This window comes from Balaenoptera physalus (assembly GCF_965194825.1).
Source record: "Balaenoptera physalus genome assembly, chromosome: 5".
Classification (NCBI taxonomy): Eukaryota; Metazoa; Chordata; class Mammalia; order Artiodactyla; family Balaenopteridae; genus Balaenoptera; species Balaenoptera physalus.
This window is the reverse complement of record NC_138884.1, coordinates 86,603,522-86,625,432: the sequence shown is the minus strand read 5'-3', so window position 1 is coordinate 86,625,432 and position 21,911 is coordinate 86,603,522. Positions and strand designations below refer to the sequence as shown.

Here is a 21,911-nt window from a genome sequence, read left to right as displayed (position 1 = left end):
GAAGCCACATTGCTCTGTATAATTTAAACAAGTTAATAACACCTCTTGGAGCACTGTTTTTCTTTTCTACAGTGGTAATACTCTATTGCACCATTATGGCATTTAGAGATACTAGCAGGGTTTTTTTTTTTTTCCCTTGCTAAAAGTAAAGGGCAAGTTTGCAGACTTAGAGTTGTCAAGTGATGAAGTATTGAAGTAGACTCTAAAATCATCAAGAAAATGTTGGATTGTATTCTGAATGTTTTATTTTAAAAGATAGGAAAAGGATGAAGTTGCTAAGATCTTAAAAGTTCTCATCACACACCAAAAAATTGTAACTCTCTGGGGGTGGATGTTAACTAGACTTATTGTGGTGATCATTTTCATATATATATATATATCTCAAATCATTGTGTTGTACACCTGAAACTAATATGTTCTCTCTCAATTATATTTCAATAAAAAACAAAACTGAAAAATGAAAACAAAAGAAGTCTAGTGCCTATCAAATAAATGACTAATATTTTTTTAATTGACGTTAGATCCAGTTACCTAACGAATTTACTTCTGTGAAATAATTCCTTTTTCAATGAGGTTTTACCCTACTCCGTTGATAAGAAACATTCTATTTACCCTAACTAGAAAGAGTTCAACTGACATATAGTAATTTTATTGTAGTGTCTCCTTAAAATGATAGAGGAAATCATATATATCATTGTAATCCTCATCCAAATGATCATTTTAGTGTGGCTTTTTTTTTTAAACTCTGAATAATCCAGAAGACAAGTGTGTGTGTAGTTTTATTTTACCTTCGAAAGCATTTCAGGCTTTTCTCTTTGATCCCATTTTAAATAATGTGCATAGAATGTGCACATTGGCCCTCGAACAGCATGGGGATTAATCTGTGCTAACGTGTAACCTCCATATCTGAGGTTCCTCTATATCTGTGGATTCAACCAGTGGACTGTGTAATACTGTGGTATTACTACTGAAAAATATCTGTGTATAAGTGGACCTGTGTGTTTTGTATCCACGTTGTTCAAGGGTCAACTGCATTAGGACATTATTTTAAAGATTTTGACACCTAAATTCTTACTGTTCCCAATGGTTACCCTGTATTACAAGTATCTTGGTCTCCACTGTTCTGTTCTCAATTCTCATTATTGTTTTTTACTAAAATTCAGAAATATAAAACGAGTCAGTATTTACATTTAGTATTCTTTTATTTTACAAGTTTTGGATACCAAAACTTTTTTTAAAGGCTGTAGAGTTCATAAATCATTCACATTCTGTTTTTCACTCTTAGTAGTAGTTGAAGGGACAGTTTTAGTGAAATAGTCATATAGTGAACAAGTATGTGAGTGAAGATAAAAATTTACAAATGGAAAATGTTTCTTCTATTTTCTAAATGTTTCCATTTTAATAATTTGCCATTCTTTTATGGCAGAGAAGGTACATAGTATTCACCTAAAATGAAGAGTATATGAGAGTCTATATTTTGTAGTGCTTTATCAGTGCCTTCTGAATGATTTTCCAAATGATATCTGGTACCTTCCATTTGATTAATCTGATACTTAGATTAATGGATTCATATTTCCTTCCATTATTTTCATCTCTCTACTTACATATAATTAATCCCATTTGTTCAAAAATTATAGTGTCAGCATGCTAAGAAATATATTTTACTTCATATTGCAGTAACTATTGAGTCTTCCAAGACTTTACTTTCTACAATTTTTTCACATTTATTATTATTTTTTTTTTACAAAGGACTAAAGCAATTATATATAACAGAAGTAATATAAACACTAAGATTAATCTAAATGAACCAGCTCGGCTTCCCTGGTGGCACAGTGGTTAAGAATCCGCCTGCCAATGCAGGGGACACGGGTTCGAGCCCTGGTCTACGAAGATCCCACGTGCCGTGGAGCAACTAAGCCCATGTGCCACAACTACTGAGTCTGCATTCTAGAGCCCGTGAGCCACAACTACTGAAGCCCATGCGCCTAGAGCCCATGCTCCGCAACAAGAGAAGCCACTGCAATGAGAAGCCTGCACACCGCAACCAAGAGTAGCCCCCGCTAGCCGCAACTAGAGAAAGCCCGTGCACAGCAATGAAGACCCAGTGCAGCCAAAAAAATAAATACATAAAAAAAAAAATGAACCAGCTCAATGCATATTCATTAATAGCTTCTCTAGCAAGTATAACTATATTTTGTGTACACAGAATAATATAGAATAATTAATACCAGAATTTATACTCTGGCATAGGTCCTGAGACTTATGTCTTAATTTGGCTTTTTTGCTTTTAGCATGCTGTTCTCAGTTTCCAAATGCCACAAACTATTTTACAGTGACTTTTGTTAGAAACTCTTCCTTCTCTTCCATTATCAAAATATGAACATACTCTCAACATTATTAGCCATTAAGGCAATGCAAAGTAAAACTGCATTTCCCACCCACTCAAGTGGCTAAAAAGAGAAGATAGTAATAATTGTTGGTGAGAATGTGGAGAAACAGGAACCCTCATAGATTGCTGGAGTGAATATAAATAGTGCAGCCACCTTGGAAAACAGTTTGACACTTTCTTAAAAAGTTAACATAAGTTTACGACATGACCCAGCAATTCTACTCCTAGGTATACACCCAAGAGAAATGAAAACATATATCCACATAAAGACTTGCACACAAATGTTCCTAGCAGCTTTATTCCTAATAGCCAAAAACTGGAAATAATATAAGTGTCCATCAACTGGTGAATGGATAGACAAAATGTGGTGTATCCATACGATGAATTATTATTCAACAGTAAAATGAAATGAAGTAGTGATACATGCTACACATTGATTAACCTCAAAAACATGCTAAATGAAAAAAAGCAAGATACAAGAGACCCCGTATTGTATGATTCTCTTTATACGAAACATCTAAGGGCAAATCTACAGAGACAGATTAGTGCTTGGAACAGGAGATAGGAACAGAGATTAATAGTAAACAGACATGCGGGATCTAATCAGGGTGATGAAAATGTTCCAAAACTGTTTTATGATAATGGTTGTACAACTTGGTAAATTTACTAAAAATCATTGAATTGTATACTTGAAATGGTGAATTATAAAATATATAAAATATACCTTGTATTATCAAATACAGTCCTTCAGTGTATCAAAAGGATAATACACTATGACCAGGAAGGTTTTTTTCTAGGAATACAGGAATGGTTGAGTATTAGGAAATCTGTCAAGGTAATTATATCAGTAACTTCAAGGAGAAAAAGCCATATGATCATATTAATAGATGTATAAAAGATACTGGAAAAAATTAGCAACCATTCTTAATTTTAAAACTCTAAAGTAAAATAGGGAGAGAAGAAAACAACCTATCTATAATAAAGATGGATTACTAAATGCTTTAGTAACTATTATCTTAAATAGTGAAACACTAAAAACATATCAATTTAAACCAGAAAAATGAATACTCTATATCACCATGATTATTTAACATTGCTTTGAAGGTTTTAGCAACTACAATAATAAAATAAAAATGAAATAATTGGCATACATATTAGAAAAAGATGCAACTATCCCTATTTGGTGATTATTATGATTATATGCCTAATAGCTAGAGTTTGATAAGGGAATGTGGTAAAGTTGTAGGTTATGGTACAAGTATACAATGACAAAAGATATGCAAAGTGGAAATTCAAAAATCCATTTCCAGTAGCAATAAAAATAATTTTTTAAATATATTTATATATATTATTTAATACATTTAATATAAAATTAGTATATTTAATAAAAGGCATAATAGTACCTATATGAAGAAAGCTATAAACAGTAGAAAGGCTTCTTGAACAAAAAGACTTAGCATCATAAAAATGTAAATTCTCCCCAAATTAATAAATTTAATGCAGTTCATATTAGAATGCCAACAGGATCAAGATGGTGATGGGGAATTAGGTAAATCTGTCTTAAGTTTATATGGAAAGTAAAGACTCAAAAATAGCCAAAAAAACTGTGAAAATGAATAGTGAGGGTAGATTTATATCATACAAGCAGGAAATGCCATAAAGATGCTGTAATAAAATAGAGTATTAGAAAAGGAATAGACAAACAGATTAGAGGATCAAAGAGCAGATCTCATATATCCTGAGACTATTTATGACCAAGGTTCAATTCAGTTGGAAATGGAGGGTATTATTTAGTAAATGGTGCCGGTACAGAACTAGCTATTCATTTGGAAGAAAAAATATTTCTCAACTCATCTTCTGTTTAAAAATTAATTTCATATGGATCAATATCCTAAATGAAAGAAATAAGGCAGTAAAGGGGCAGGGAGGGGAATGGAGAACCAAGTACAAAAGGAAAAAAATCATTTTTTAAAAGGCAAGGTATGACCATATTTATACATTTACATAAAATTACATAGGTAAAAAAATAGGATTCAGTGAAGTACAAGGAATTTTAATTCGTTTAGAATAAATCACCATTTGGAGTTCTTTGCCCCTAAAAAAATATGAAAGTTTTGTTTTTGCTGTTGGTTGCTTGTTGAACATTCTTTAGAGAGGTCAGGTAAATGCAGTGTAATTAGTCAACTCCTACTTATTATTCTTCAGTTAAAACTATTTCTAACTTAAAGAGTAAAATGATTTATTTTAGAAAATCTGGAAAATATAGAAACATACAAAGAAAGATTATTTAAAACACCAGTTTCCCCACTACCCAGAGATAAGCACTATTAAGATTTTAAAGCATACCACTTCTCCTCAGTTTCTGTTTTTCAATGAAACGTAAAATGTAAATTTTGTAAATGTTGAATATTTTAGTTAAAAATAGATGTCCAGACTTGGATTTTTTTTTAAACTTTCGCTTTATCTTTTTTTAAAATTTTTATTTATTTATTTATTTTAATTTGTTTGGCTGCATTGGGTCTTAGTTGCGGCACACAGGATCTTCATCGAGGCATGCAGGATCTTTCGTTGTGGTGCGCAAGCTCTTCGTTGTAGCGCGCAAGCTCTTTGTTGTGGCGTGCGGGCTTCTCTCTAGTTGTGGCGCGCGGGCTCCAGGGTACGTGGGCTCTGTAGTTTGTGGCATGCAGGCTCTCTAGTTGAGGCTCACGCAAGCTCAGTAGTTGTGGCACGCGGGCTTAGTTGCCCCACGGCATGTGGGATCTTAGTTCCCTGACCAGGGATCGAACCCACATTCCCTACATTGGAAGGCAGATTGTTTACCACTGGACCACCAGAAAAGTCCCTTGGATTTTTTTTAATGAGATCATTTCCATTTATGAACTAGTTTATTCTTTCAACCCTACTATTTTCGTGGTCATTCAATACACATACTCACTATTTCTTCTAGTTCCTAGCAGACATGGAAAATAATGCACTTTTTCGAGATGATATAGAATGTCAGAAACTAATTATGGAAGCAATGAAGTATCACCTACTACCAGAGAGACGGCCCATGTTACAGAGTCCTCGGACAAAGCCTAGGAAGTCAACTGTCGGTACATTATTTGCAGTTGGAGGAATGGATTCAACAAAAGGTATTAAATAATCTTTTATTTGAAGGAATGGAAAAATGAATATTTTAAAATTATTTGTTGAAGTATAGTTGGTTTACAATGTTATGTTAGCTTCAGGTATATAGCAGAGTGATTCAGCTATACATATACATATATCCACTCTTTTTATAGATTCTTTTCCCATACAGAGAAAAGAGTAATACTCATTACAGAGTATTGAGTAGAGTTCCCTGTGCTATACAGGAGGTCCTTATTAGTTATCTATTTTATATATAGTAGTGTGTATATATCAATCCCAATCTCCCAATTTATCCCTCTCCCCTTTTCGCCCTGTTAACCATAAGATTGTTTTCTACATCTGTAACTCTATTTCTGTTTTGTAAGTAAGTTCATTTGTACCATTTTTTAAGATTCCACATATAAGTGATGTCATGCAATATTTGTCTTTCTCTGTCTGACTTACTTTACTCAGTATGACAATCTCTAGGTCCATCCATGGTGCTGCAAATGACATCATTTTGTTCTTTTTTATGGCTGGGTAGTATTCCATTGTATATATGTACCACATCATCTTTATCCATTCATCTTTCGATAGACATTTAGGTTGCTTCCATGTCTTGGCTATTATAAATAGTGCTGCATTGAAAACTGGAGTGCATGTATCGTTTCAAAAAGTATAGAACAAAATGAATTTTAATTATTAATAAATATGGCCAAAGAGCTCCTTGGAGAAATGGCTGGTTCTAGCCCTGGGGTAGGAAAAGTACAAGATAGCTTAGAATGACTTGTAGTGCCAGAAAGTAAGGAAGTGCTCAAAGAATAATGGAGACAGGTCAGGAGATACAGGAGACAGTTTGTAGGGGCTACCACTGTCCAAACCTGGGATAATTTCAGCATCAAAATAAACAATGATAGTAAAAGATTATAAATAAGTATTCATGAATTCATACTGATACAAACAAAGGAGGGAGAAGGAATGCTTTTCCTTACAGTAGAATGCCAACTAATTAAAACAGAAGCAAAGATGGGATTAGAAAAATCATCATTTGGCAATCATCATATTTATAAGTAATTCAGTCAATAACCATTAATTCTCTAAGACTAGTAGGTGAAAGTCTAAGAGCAGGATCTTTAGTCTCAAAGTATCTCCCAACCATTTGCTTACTAGTTAAGCATAAAATGGTGTCTTTACAGTGGAGAAACCTGACACACAACACCTTAACCAAATAATCAAAAGTTGTATTGCCAGTAATGAGACTAACTAGCAGCCTGTGCTTCTTATATGATGCACTGAGAACTCAACTGCACATCTGTGGTATTCTTGCCAAAAGTATATAATCTGGACTTAATCCTGAGAAAAAGACAAACAAATTCAGGTTGAGAGACAGTCTGCAAAATAACTTGTCTGAAGTATTCCAAAATGTCAACATCACGAAATACAAACAGATTTAGGAATTGTCTCAGATGACAAGAGACTAAAGAGACATGACAGCTATTATAATACATCATCTTGGATTTTCTTTTGCTATGAAGGACATAATTGGGACAAATGACGAAATCCGAATAAGCTCTGTAGATTAGATTAACAGCATTGTATAAATGTTAATTTCCAAATTTTGATGATTGTATTGTGGTTTTGTAAGAGGATTTCTTACAAAAGAAGAAAGATACACTGAAATATTTACGGGTACAGAGGCATCTTTTGTGCAACTTACTCTGAAACAGTTCAGAAAAAATTCATACATACATAAAACCTATATACATGCATACATATATACATACATAGAAAGCAAATGTAAAACATAAGTATGTGCGAAATCTGGGTCAAGAGTATCTGGAAATTCTTTGTACTCTTCTTGCAGCGTTGTTACTCATAGTAACAATAATAGCAACAGACACTATACACAGTGCCTACTCAGTGCCAGGTATTGTGCCAAGAGGTTTCTGTGTATTATTTCTCAATATACATTGATCTCCTCTTCCTCTGAATTCCTAGTACTAATAATCTGCTATCCCTTGACAAAACCTCTGACTTCTGGCTACCTCTCTGATCTCAGCTCATTCTACTTCTCCCCTCCATCCTTCTGTTTCAGCTGCATTGGCCTCCCTGTTCATCTAACATGCTAATCGGTCTCCCATGTCCGGAGTGTTGCATTAGCTGTTTCCTCTCACTAGGATGCTCTGCGCCCTGATATCACAACGTCCAGCAGAAATTCTTCACTCAGATCTCCTCTCAAACACCAGTTTACCAAAGAGGACTTCCATGACCATTCAGTAGCAACCTCTTGCCCATCACTTTCTAATCTTGCTTATCACTTTCTCCTTAGTCGGCTTCATGTTTCTTCATGGCACCTCTTACATTTGTGTATGGTCTGTCTACCTCTTTCCCCCAAATAAGCTCCAGGAAAGCAAGGATTTTTTTTGTTCACTAATATATTTACAGAACAGTGCCTTGTACATAGACGGCATCAGTAAGTATTGGTCAAACGAAGGAAGATTGTTCTCTGCCATCTCTTGTATTACTTGTATGACTAAAGCACTTGATGCAGTGATCACATCTAAAGGTTTCTCTTCTATGTGACATCTCAAAAGAATATAAAAATATGAGCTCTAATTGAAAATCTTGCATTGTTATTTAACTTTTAGGTTCACGGAAACAGATACAGATATGAATATAGCTATTATCACACATAGCATGTAACATAGTACTATGTACGTATGGATACTTAAGTTCTAAATATAGGCTTGATGACTGAATGTTACAGAGATACGTAAAGTAAGATAACTGATTGGAGTTATAGTTTAAGTATTTGAACATTTTTGGAGATCTCCACTGTCCAGATAATCGATCTGCAAATACTTATTAAGTATCCACTATGTGCCTGGAACTGGTGCTTGGCTTTGTAGTCATTACTAGCACTTCCACTTCCCCTCTATCTTTCCCTCTCTTTTTCAAGGCTTTAACTGTTATCTCTGTATTAATTATAGTCTCGCACTTTGATGTTTTAAAATTTATTTTATTGAAGTAGGTTGATTTACAGTGTTGTCTTAATTTCTGCTGTACAGCAGAGTGATTCAGTTATATATATACATCCTTTTTCATATTCTTTTCCATGATGGTTTATCACAGGATATTGAATATAGTTCCCTGTGCTATAGTAGGACCTTGTTTTTATCCATTCTATACATAATAGTTTGCATCTGCTAATCCCAAACTCCCAATCCATCCCTCCCCCACCTGCCCTCCCCCTTGGCAACCGCAGGTCTGTTCTCTACATCTGTGAGTCTGTTTCTGTTTCATAGATAAGTCCATTTGTGTCATATTTTAGATTCCACATATAAGTATTACACTTTGATTTTATTCTCATATTTCCAACTGGTATAAAATATCTATTTGATGTTTGGCTTTCACCTTAAGCTTCATGTATCCAAGTCTTCTCTGACCATGTCTCCCAGACTTGAGAACTTGGGATCATAGTTCAGTGCTCGCCAGTGGACATCAACTCTAGCTCATTTAAGCAAATATGGAATTTATTGGAAGGCTGTTGAGAAACGGGTAGGACTACACCCACTGTCCCTGCTTCTTTATAATTCCTGCTTTAGACTTCAAATTCCGGTGCAGGCATCCATTTGACTAGCTTTAGGTGAGTCCTGGCCCTAAAATTCCAAGGACAAAGAGAATATCTGTCTTCTCAGGTTTCTGGAAGATAGGCTCCTGCCTCCCATCAAGGTCATACATACAGTGGAAAATTCCCCAAGCATGGGAAGGAAACTCAGATACTAAGTAGCCAAGTAAACAATACATATCTCCTCTCTCCCTCTCTTTCTCTCTCTCAGATTTCAACTCTGACAGTCACCAAGTGACTTCTTTCAAATGACTCTTATTCTTCCAAATTTCCACTGCTGTCTTGCTAATTCCAGTTAGCCTTCTATCAGCCCACAAATTTTGATCATGTTTATTTTGTGGGAATAGCATTCATTATATTTTTAATAGATGCCAGGCATTATGCTAAGCACTTGACCTACATTATTTCATTTCATCTTCCTAGCAACTCTCAAAGCTGAATGTTATTATTGCCCTCTTTTACAGAGGAGGTTACTGAGACTTAGAGAAGTTAACTAACTTTCCTAGGATCACACAGCTAATTAGTGATGGGATCAGGATTCAAACAGGCATTTTGACTGCTTAACTCTCATGTTAACTCTTCTGTTAACATGCCATTACTCTGCTCAAAAACTCCAGCAATCTTTATTTCTTACTAATAAGTTATAAATTCCTCTTTCTAGGTTTCAAGAGTTTCTGTTATCTGACCTTTGCTACTTGACCAACTTTATTTCTAAGTCTTTCTTAATCATCAAATACTCTGAGGTTCTATCCTATTCAAGCTATCTTCCCAGGCCTTAATTTATCTTAATCCCAGCGTCTTCATAATGAAGAGCAATTTGCATCAGTTGGATGCGAGTCTGATTATTGGGTTCTTGGTCCCTTCATATATCTGATTAGTATAGACTCCAGCAAATAAGCCAGTAATGGTTCTAAATAGCCACTAAAAAAATGTCAGAATGTATTTGTGCTTACTTTTTTTAAAGGTTAATCCTTCAGTATAAATTAGGGAAGTTCTAAACTTTTACATAGGATTTTGCAATTACTAAGATTTTGTTATTTGGAGATATATTTTTTAAGATATATGTTTTAGACTGTATTTTAAAATCTTATGTTTTTAAGAATTATGTTTGATATTAGCAAAAGAATTTTTATTTACTAGTTCATAAGACTATGATACTGCTTAGTGAACTAGATCTAAAAGGAATAACTTAAAATTCAGATTAAAAATCTTCTTTAAATTCATTAGTGAAGAGAGATGATTAGCAATGCCTTTTTGTTTGTTTGTTTGTTTTGTTTTGAATGGGAATTATTTATTTATTTGTTTATTTATGGCTGTCTTGGGTCTTCGTTTCTGTGCGAGGGCTTTCTCTAGTTGCAGCAAGTGGGGGCCACTCTTCATCGCGGTGTGCGGGCCTCTCACTATCGCGGCCTCTCTTGTTGCGGAGCACAGGCTTTAGACGCGCAGGCTCAGTAATTGTGGCTCACGGGCCCAGCTGCTCCGCGGCATGTGGGATCCTCCCAGACCAGGGCTCGAACCCGTGTCCCCTGCATTGGCAGGCAGATTCTCAACCACTGCGCCACCAGGGAAGCCCTAGCAATGCCTTTTTATTTGAGGAAGGAAGAAGTTTTTAAGGTCAAGTTTAGAGTGATGATTCAAGTATACTATTACATAAAATAATCTGAGTGTATGAGTAAAATCTCATTATAGCTAAAAATTACAAAGAATATTATTCAAATTTAAAAATATTTTTGAACAGCTACTGTATACAGTGGAGTCTATTATATGCCACTGAGAATGCAAAGATGGAAAGAGACTTGGTATTTATTGCAAATAACTTAAAATTTTTGTAAAGTAAATAAAAAATAATAAAACCCAAATATATAAGAAAGATATATTTTATATATATGCATATATATACACACACACACATATATATAAACCTTCAAAGGTTTCTTGCCATATATGTATATGGCAAAACTGTTTCTAAATTTTAGGAGGTATCAATAGCATCTGTGCTCTGGTGACCTAATTGTAGCAAATACTTTAGAATAAATGTTTGTCTTGATTGTAATTTTGTAAGAATAGCACTGATAGCATGTTGTATTAGAGGCTTAGAAGAGAGAAGTAAAGTAGATACTAATTGAACTCTTCATACCTGGGGGTTGGGTGTTTGTTTGTTTTAGAGGAGTGGGTCTTTTTTTTTTCTTAATTCCACTATTCTTACCTCATAAAGAGAACAAAAGAGTTCCTTGGCTCTTCTAATTCTTAAAAAAATGTAGACACTGCCCAGCAGTTATTCCCTAAACTTTCCACTCTCATAGCTCCCAAAGCACTTGATGCACACTTATGCTCTTGTCCTTCCTGGTTGCAGTATAGTGTGTATCCTCTCCCTCCTCCTATGAAAGCCCCTCCCCTGTGCCCTGATACTGCCCTTTCCTGCCTCTTCAGGAACCTCCCACCATTATGAGGATCCCTTCATCTCCTGTCTTTTCAGCTTCCTTCCCCACAACTAGATCCTTCCCATTGACTCAAGTTTTTCCACTTTTAAAAGCAAAACAAAACGAAACCTCCCTCAACCCACTGAGTAATTCTTATCTCTCTCTTCCTTTTTGTAGCCAAACTTCTTAGAGGAATCGTCTATGCTCACTGTCTCCATTTCGTCACCTCCCAATCATGTCTCAACTGCTCAAACAAGGGACCCTGCCTAAAGTCTTCAGTGACCTCCATGCAGCTAAATCCAGTCATACTTTTTAGTCTTCATCTTACTTGATACTCTCAGCAGCTATACACTTTTTTACTTTGGCTTCCACGGTGCTAAACTACCCTGCTTTCCTCCCACTTCTGGCTGTTGCTACTCAGCCCCCTTTGACAGATAATCCTTTCTCATTTGACCTCTTAGTACCAGAGCCAGGTGTACTCTGGTACTAGAGAATAGTAGGAGATGAGGACAGAGATACAAGCAAGGATGAGCTCATGCAGGGGCTTATTGTAATATATTAAATGTATTACTGTCACTGCTAATAATATACTTTTATATGTCTAATTTCATAAAACACTCAAGCATGGTGAGCTTTTTATTTGCCTAACTTCTGTCTATCACTATTAAGGAGCAACAAGCATTGAAAAGTATGATCTCCGTACAAATATGTGGACTCCTGTAGCCAATATGAATGGGAGGAGGCTGCAGTTCGGCGTTGCGGTGCTAGATGACAAACTGTATGTGGTTGGAGGAAGAGATGGACTGAAGACTTTGAATACTGTAGAATGCTACAACCCCAAAACAAAAACTTGGAGTGTGATGCCTCCTATGTCTACACATAGGCATGGCCTTGGTAAGCATAACTGCAGATTCGTTCATAAGGTCATACCCTAGGCTTGCACGGCATTTTCACATTCTTTACCAGGCAGAAGAGCAGTGTGGCAGCTGCTGGGCCAACAGCAGTCACCAAGCGTTCCTGCACATGCTCCCTGTCACCTGAGAAGCAGAAACAGAGAAAACAAGCCTGTACATAAACGTATATTGTGCAACCAGCACAAGTGAAAACGTGAATGTTTAAGAATTGTGGTGTACCACGATGGACTGACAAGCCACCTTTTGACATGTGGGTTCTATGTTGACAATTAGTGTTATCTAACCTAATGGAAATGCATACTTATTTAAAATCCTTTAGCATTATTGTTTTTCATCTATATCCCTTAGTTTTTAAGCAGAAATGAGTACGACACAGAAAAATTTTGAGGTGGCACAGAGAATGTAATGATAGAGGCTTTTTATTCTTTTTTTTTTTTTTTTTTTAATTTATTTTATTTATTTATTTATTATTATTATTATTTTTTGGCTGTGTTGGGTCTTCGTTTCTATACAAGGGCCTTCTCTAGTTGCGGCGAGCGGGGGCCACTCTTCATCGCAGTGCGCGGGCCTCTCACTATTGTAGCCTCTCTTGTTGCGGAGCACAGGCTCCAGACGCGCAGGCTCAGTAGTTGTGGCTCACGGGCCTAGTTGCTCCGCGGCATGTGGGATCTTCCTGGACCAGGGCTCGAACCCGTGTCCCCTCCATTGGCAGGCAGATTCTTAACCACTGTGCCACCAGGGAAGCCCGAGGCTTTTTATTCTTTAATTGAATAATTCACTGAGCAGATATTGATTAGTGTGTACTATATGCCATGCTCTGTGTTCTGTAGGTATACAAAGATGAGGAAGATGAGGCTTGCAATGTATGTGTATCATCCAGATTTTGCTGCATAACAAGCCACTTCAAAACTTGGAGGCTTAAACCAAGAACCATTTATTTAGCTCATGGATCTGTGTATCAGCTGGGCAGTTCTTCTGGTCTGGACTGTCTTAGAAGATTTCTGCTGGGTTTTCTTATGAATCTAGGTTGGGCAGGCAGGCTGGTTGGCTGGTTGATCTAGAATGGCCTCACTCACGTGTGTACTGGTAGACAGGCTGTCAGCCTGGGCAGCAGAGGCAACTGGGCCATATGACGCTAATCATTCAGGCTAGCCCAGGCTTCTGCACATGGTGGCAGTCACAGGGTTTCAAAAGCAGAAAGAGAAGGCAGGCTCCAATGCACAAACACTTTTCAAGCTTCTGCTTGCCTCATGTTTGCTAACATCCCATTGGCCAAAACAAGTCACATGGCCAAGCCCAGATTCAAAGGATAGAGAAATAGACTCCTCCTCTTGATGGGAGGACCTACAAGAATCACATGAAAATAAGCATGTATTCTGGGAAAGGAAGAATATGTGACCATATCGTCAATTTATCACAATTTGGAAAATGTTTAAAATAGTTGCAATAAAGAATTTGATAGGTTATCATAAAAGATGAATTAAAAGATGAATGAGTAGCAGTGAAAGGATAGTTGAGTTTGGATAGCATAGCTTTCTACTATACTCAATTTATTAATACTGAGCACCACAGTAGAGATTGCCCAAATGGCCAATGAAAAATATCTAGGCATGAAGATTGGTATGGTAGTGGGTACAACAAAAAATCAAAGAGACAAGGGATTCTACTAGTTGCATTTAGGTTTCAATGAAAGATGATCTTAAATTTCAAGTTAGGTAAGTGAGTAAAACCAGACAATTGGGGCTAAGGTACTGAGAGAAGAGCTTAAAATTAACTATATGAAATTTAACAAAGAAAACCATAACACATTACTCTTGAGTCCATAAAATCAACTATTATGCAGGCACAGAACGGGAAGATATATCTTAAAAGCAACATGAACAGGACTTACAAATTTGTGTTGACCATAAAATCCAGGGTCAAAAGTATGATTCAACTGCAAACTTTCCCCTACTATGGGGAAAAGAAAATCAATTCTAACTTAAGGTAAATCTTACAGATATAGTATTACATAGAATGAAAATGCCCATGATCCAGCTATGTCTTGTGCAGATGAGATTGTGCATGGAATACTATCATTAGTTCTAGGTACCATACAAAAGACTTTATTGAACTGCAGCAGGTTCAGAGGAGAATGATCATATCACTCAAAGTGTCTTCTTTAAGCCTTTATTTCCATTTTTGTGTCATTCAGAACAGCTTTGTTGTAACTAATTTACCTTATAATAAATAATGTTTTAAATTTGAACTTATAAAAGAAATCTTTACTTAAGTAAATTTTAAATTACTTAATTACACTCACACACACATATATATAATTGAATATGTATTATATATAATTGGAGATAGATAGATTAGATAGATAAGTAGATCTCCTATAGCCAGTACTGGCAGGACACAAATGAGTGGAATGATATGTTGGTTTTGGTCATACATGAATGGTGACTATTTATGTCATCTGGCCATGATTTCACAAAAGTAAATGTCTTCGTATCATAATATTTGTGTTTTGGCCTTCAAGTGATACATATTTATATCTCACCTGACTATGGTCATGTCATACCTCTTCTCAAAACCCTCTGCTGGCTTTCCATCTCATTTAGAATAAAATCCAAAGTCCTTACAATAATCCCGACCACCATGTGATTTGACTCCACCCTTCCTCTCATGTCCTACGCTCTCCCCCTTACTCACCCTCCACAGCCAACTGGACTCCTTGCTGTATGTACCACAGACACACTAAGCATGCCTCAGGGCCTTTGTACATACTGTTCTCTTTATCTCACCTTCTTCTCCCCCAGATACCTTCATGTCTGGTTTCCTAACTTCATTCACATTTTTGTTCAAATGTCACTTTATCTGAGAGGTCTCCCTTGATCCTCTCTACTCTTTTACTTTGCTCCTTTTTTTATCTTTAAAAAAATTTTTTTTAAGATATAATTATTTATTTTATTTTATTTTTTTTGGCTGTTGGGTCTTTGTTGCTGCACGAGGGCTTTCTCTAGTTGTGGCAAGCGGGGGCTACTCTTGGTTGCGGTGAGTGGGCTTCTCATTACGGTGGCTTCTCCTGTTGTGGAGCACGGGCTCTAGGTGCGCAGGCTTCAGTAGTTGCAGCACACGGGCTCAGTAGTTGTAGCACGCAGGCTCTAGAGCGCAGGCTCAGTAGTTGTGGCTCACGGGCTTAGTTGCTCCTCGGCATGTGGGATCTTCCCAGACCAGGGATCGAACCCGTGTCCCCTGAATTGGCAGGCGGATTCTTATCCACTGCGCCACCAGGTAAGTCCTGCTACTTTTTTTTCTTATTAGCACTTATCAATGCCTGAAATATACTTTGTATCTGTTTCCTAACTAAAATATTAGGTCGGGGCTTCCCTGGTGGTGCAGTGGTTAAGAATCCGCCTGCCAATGCAGGGCACACGGGTTCGAGCCCTGGCCCAGGAAGAACCCACATGCCACGGAGCAGCTAGGCCTATGCGCCACAACTGCTGAGCCTGTGCTCTGGAGCCCGCGAGCCAGAGCTGCTGAAGCCCGCATGCCTGGAGCCTGTGCTCCACAGCAAGAGAGGCCACCAGAGTGAGAGGCCCGCGCACTGCAACGAGGAGTGGCCCCCGCTGTCCGCAACTAGAGAAAGCCTGCGTGCAGCAACGAAGACCCAACGCAGCCATAAATAAATAAATAAATGATTAAAATAAAATAAAATAAAATATTAGGTCCATCAGGGCAGAGCCCTTATCTATTATGTTCTACTAAGTGCCTGACACTTAGTAGAAACTCAATAGCTATTTGTTGAATAAATGAACAAATGAAATTTGGCTTGGTTCCCTCACGATGAAACACACCAATAGATTGTGGTATCAAATCTACAGCAAAATCTCATGAATTTGAATTAAAGGGAGAGAAGAATAAAATTGCTGTTTTCTAATATATTGTAAATCCAGATTATTGAAAAATGTTTTAAATATGGCAGTGTGTGCATCTTGTATTTTTTTAAAATACCTTTCCCCTCTTGGACCTCAAAATACTGCCTCTAAAACTTGTAAGGGCTACAGTACTATTGCTTCCCCTCACCCACCCACCTATCTACCAAGAAGAGCTATGAGGAAGCCAGATATCTTTAGCATAAATTTGTGCCTAGTTAAATTTGCATGTTAAAGGTTCATTGTACTTACATTTCAGTTAAAAGATTTTTAAGTCATTGCTTCTTTCCTGTCTCCTTGTAGGTGTGGCTGTATTGGAAGGTCCTATGTATGCAGTAGGAGGGCATGACGGTTGGAGCTATCTGAATACAGTGGAAAGATGGGACCCTCAGGCTCGCCAGTGGAATTTTGTTGCCACTATGTCCACTCCCAGAAGCACAGTAGGTGTGGCAGTACTAAGTGGAAAGTAAGGAAATACTTAAGGTTCCACTTAAAACACAATAAATTAAATGTATTAAGCTATATCTTGTCCAACTTAAAGATATATAGAAATCATGAGAGAAATACTCTGAGTGATGTAAACAAACTTTTTAAATAGTCTCTTTTTATAATAGCCCTAAATATAAATGGCTCAACAGTGTTAGTCTTTTATTCTAATGTGCAGACATTATAAATTTCTAGTTATCATTTTGAGTGAATAAATTTTATATGAATATTCAATGTAGTCAAAATCTGGTGGTTCATATAGCTTTAAAAGTATATGGTCTTTTAAAAGTTGTATGGTCTCTCTCATGTTTCCCTAAATAATTCTTTCCATTTCTTCTACTGATTTTTCCTTACTTTCACTTCCTTATCTTGGTAAACTGCTGAAAACTAGAATGCATTTAGAAAGAGGTGCTTTCTTGCTTCTTATCTGCTCTAAATAGAGTAAACAGATTTGGATAGAGCCACCACTCAAATACTAAATACATAGTATCTTTTTCAGGCCTTTCTTCCATAAAATGAAGCCCTTATGGTTATTAAATAAAAGTTGTTTGTTGCATACCTTTACTCACTTAAAATGTTTTATCATCATTTCCAGGAAGAGGAAAGAACCAAGGTTAAAATATAGAGATTTAAAATTATTTGTTGGATTGTTACTGATTATCAAAAAAATGAGAAAATGTTAGTAATATTTTTATATTTTATGACCTAAGGTCTTGTTTCCTCAGGACCTGTTAGTTGCGTCCTTTTTTTGGTTAATTTTTAGCACGATTACAAGTAATAAGATACAGAAATAGAAACCCATTTTTTAAATATATCTGATCTCAATACACCTCCCCTCATTTGTTTTAGCTAAAGAAATAACTTCAAATTTTATCACTACATTTCTTTCCTAGTTCTTTGGGAGAAGAGTCAGCCACCAAAGAGTATAGAAAGTGAAAAAAAAGAAATTACTATTTCTGGCTAGAAATATTTATTTCTAATAGAAGACATAAGAATAAATGCCTTCTCTAAAACCTGATTTCCAGACCTACAGTATCCTGGACTTCTAGGCATAGAAGTATCTTACTTTCCTACCTTTTCTTTCTCTCTAATGAGAAATAAATATTTCTGTATTTAACCTACCTGAAGCACAATTTATTGAGTATAATTCTGAGAGTACCTAATAATATCAGAAGCTAAGGACTTCTTATCTACTAAATAGTAAGACAGTTGATTTTGAAAGTATCGTATATCTACGTTGTGATTTTAACTGGTCTACTGGGGTAGACTGGTCACTTTGTCCCTAACCTTAACTCTCTCCCTTTCATTCTTCATTTTAGAGACTCACCTAATGTTCTGCCTAAAACACAAATAGGACCATGTCACTTTCCTACTTAAAACCTTTCAGTAGCTTATCTGACCAAGCCTCCTTTATGATCTTGCCTCTGTCCACCTCTCTAGCCTCTTCTCTCTCCTCTACCCATGCATAATACACTCCAGCAAAACTAATCTATTTGTGAAAAATACATTTTGTTTCACACTCCTATTATCTTTTAACCGACACCATCTTTCTTAGAATATTGTTTCCCCCACTTTCCTTCCTGGCAAACTCAGCATCCTTGAAACTTGCTTAAAAATCACCTCCAGGAAACCTCCAGTCCCCACTCTTATCTCTTCATTCCCCCTGCACTGATTGTCCATTCCATCCTCAGCAATTTTACTGTATATAATTTGTATATAATTGTATTGCAGCATGTACCACTCTATTATTGTAGTTATTGACTGGTCCATCTCCTATAGCAGATCATGGTCTTGAATGACCTGATCTGACTTCTTGTTTCTTACACCTAGCACAGTATCCAGCACATAAATCTGAAGTGTGCAGCCTTAGTGAAGAATATCCTGGTAACAATTATATGCAGTAGTGCTTTAATCACCCCAAGAAGAGGATGTGTTAATCCATCAACCACCATTTTTCTAAGCTTGCACTACAATAAAGTAGCAATGTTTTAAAATATTTTGTTAGTTTCCATTTTGGGGTACAAATCCAGAACCTGGAAAAAATAGAAATTATGTTTTTAATATTTTAAATATGCAGTTGATTGAAAAAATTAATTATGTATCTTCTCTCTACCAGTCCTTTGTGATTTAAAACAAATCATTTCTCTGTGCCTCAATTTTTTTAATTTATAAAATGAAAAGCCCAGTTAAATACTGTTTTTGTTATTTTAAATTATTTTACAATGCTTCCTGATGCAAAATATAGTTCGTTTCTTTAGGGAAGAACTGTTTTGTTGTTTTATGAGTTACACTCTGTATCTTAAAATTTTGAAAGTGTTAAAATTTTTATTTCTGCCATGTTTGACAGAAAGAAGCTTTGTCTAAACTTCCAGTTGCTCAGGCTACTTTTAAGCCATTGGCTGGCAAATACTTTTGGCAACAGAATCTTTCTTTCAAGTGAAATCTTACAAAAACCTCAATACTTAAGGCAAATGGAGGTTCAAGTTTATAATAAGCTTATTTTAAATTTATTATAAGTTTGAGTTTATAATATTTACTTACTGTAAAAATCAATGTAGAAGAATAAGTCTGTTTTAAAGAACACAGATTATTTCTGTTTTGTTTTGGTTGTCCAGTATGAAGAAAATCCTGATTCACAGATAAGAAGCTGAAATTGGTAATAGTTATTTTAACTACTAGAGCAATTTAATTGGAATCACAGGAAATTCTTCAGTTAAATTGCTAAAATAGTTTGAAAGTAGTAGACATTTTTTTTCTCAGCTGAATCTCAAACAGTATCTACCAACCACTTGTATTCTTGATCATAATTTTAGAAGTCAGGTGAGACCTAAATCTTATTTTTAAATACGTAGTACAATACTATTGCAATTTGACATAATATTTCTCTTTTTATTGTAATAGATATTGTCATGGGGAAGAAAGTGAGTTCTGACTCTTGCATGACGTTTAATTGAGCCAGGTGATATTTTTGAAAATTAAAACTACTTTTTAATCTTTAATTTTAAATGAACCTTTTTGGGGGCCCCATAACATTCTCCACAGAGTCCTGGTCTTAGAATACAGATTGAAAACCATTGTGTGAGATATGATTCTTCAGAAAGTGTTACAATACATTTTAGCCCTTAATATTATCTCAGTATGAATGTTGTTTATACATTTAACATCTCCTAAAATACTGTTTTCTAAAAGAATGCAAATAGAGACAGAATTTATTTTTCCCCTTTAACACTTATACCATGTTTACCATGTGCCAGGCAATATTCAAAGTACTTTAAATTTGATCACCAATAATCCTGTGAGGCAGGGCTTCTAGATTTTATGGATGATGAAGTTCAGGCAGACAGATATTAAATAACTTGTCAACAGTCACAGCTAGTAAGTGATAAGTGGTAGAACCAGGATTCAAACCCAGAGAGTCTGGCTCCAGAGTTCATGCTCTAAATCACTGTACTACACCACTTTTCACAAGGAAGACCCATGAATTCACTGTGAAGAGGGTAGGGTGTTGGAAGCCTATGATACTATATGTGCGTGTGTACATATATTTTTAGTTATTGACATTACCTAGTTGTTGATTCCTTCTAATATTCTATGATCCATATTTAGGTAATTATTCTTCCAAGTATTAGTTAAAGATGAGAACAGCTTAATATTAAGAACAGTAGCACAAAAAAATAGTTTTTAACAGATTAAAGTTTCAAATAAATTTCAAATTCCATACTATTAATATATTTTAAGTTTAGAACAAGACACTGCTACAAACATGTTTTGCTGTTTAAGATATGGTCGTCTTATTATTTAAGAACCAGTTTGAGTGGCATAGGTACTTTAAATTATGAATTAAAATTATGAAACCTGTCTTTAAAATATGTATATTTACCCAAATATAAATACTTAGAGTTTTAATGGGCAGAAATTTGATATAGTTCAAATATTATTTCTCAAGAATTAAAAATAGCTAAATATTAACTAAGGTATCCATAAATTCAAAATGTGTGAGCTTTTGAACAAGCAGTGAACTGAAGTTATTATTATTTTTTTAAATGATAGAAAAAATATCTACCAAGAGCTTCCTAAGTGAACAGTAAGAAGATTTTGTGCTTAATAAAGAATATTCAAATATTTAAATATTTAAAATATTTTATATATATTTTAAGTTCAGAGTAAAAAGACTTTTAAATTAATGCAGTATATTGATTGATAATAAATTGGTTTACTAGGATATAAATATGGTATGTTAACGTCCTAAACTTTGCCTAGTAAATCAATATACTTGAATCTATAGGTTTTTTTTGTTTTTTTTTTTTTTAAATGAGATCTGCCTGTAGGTACATATGGTTTGTCTGTCTTCTTTTTATTTTATTTTTTTTAAAGGAACTTCTTTATTTATTTATTATTATTATTTTTTTTGGCTGTGTTGGGTCTTCGTTTCTGTGTGAGGGCTTTCTCTAGTTGCGGTAAGCGGGGTCCACTCTTCATCACGGTGCGCGGGCCTCTCACTATCGCGGCCTCTCTTGTCGCGGAGCACAGGCTCCAGACGCGCAGGCTCAGTAGTTGTGGCTCATGGGCCTAGTTGCTCCGCGGTATGTGGGATCTTCCCAGACCAGGGCTCGAACCAGTGTCCCCTGCATTGGCAGGCAGATTCTCAGCCACTGCGCCACCAGGGAAGCCCTGAATCTATAGTTTTATTCTCATATTTCACTGTTACAAGTACGTACCAGATGACTCTTGACTGTCCAACTGCTCATTAATATAACTATTGTCCTGGTTCTGCTTCTTCCTGGGTGACAATGTACAAGTCTCTTAATCTCCGTGAATCCCAGTTTCTTCACCTGTGCAACAGGGATACAAATGGTTTGTCATAGCATCATTATAATGATTAAATTAATACATGTAAAGTGCCTCACCTGTGGTAGGTGCTCAGAGAAGGTTAGTTTCTTTCATTTATCACCAAGTCCTATCTTAGCTATTTAAGAAATGTCATGATATATTTATACACAATATTTTATCTATTTTAAGACATACTTTAACATCTCTAAAATTGTG

At 35.7% G+C, this 21,911-nt stretch overlaps 1 protein-coding gene across 10 annotated transcripts in view; it reads left to right on the top strand.

The window, feature by feature from the left end:
- KLHL5 (kelch like family member 5) overlaps positions 1-21,911 on the top strand; it is a 195,384-nt gene that overhangs the window by 57,901 nt on the left and 115,572 nt on the right. For all 10 annotated transcript variants that reach the window (XR_014264392.1, XM_082464089.1, XM_082464085.1 and 7 more), the window contains 3 exons: positions 5,337-5,523; positions 12,218-12,442; positions 16,683-16,845. Coding sequence is in view for 9 of the 10 variants with exons in the window: in XM_082464089.1 (XP_082320215.1) it covers positions 5,337-5,523; positions 12,218-12,442; positions 16,683-16,845 (575 nt within the window). In the remaining variant the exon portion in view is untranslated. The remainder of the gene's footprint in view (positions 1-5,336; positions 5,524-12,217; positions 12,443-16,682; positions 16,846-21,911) is intronic.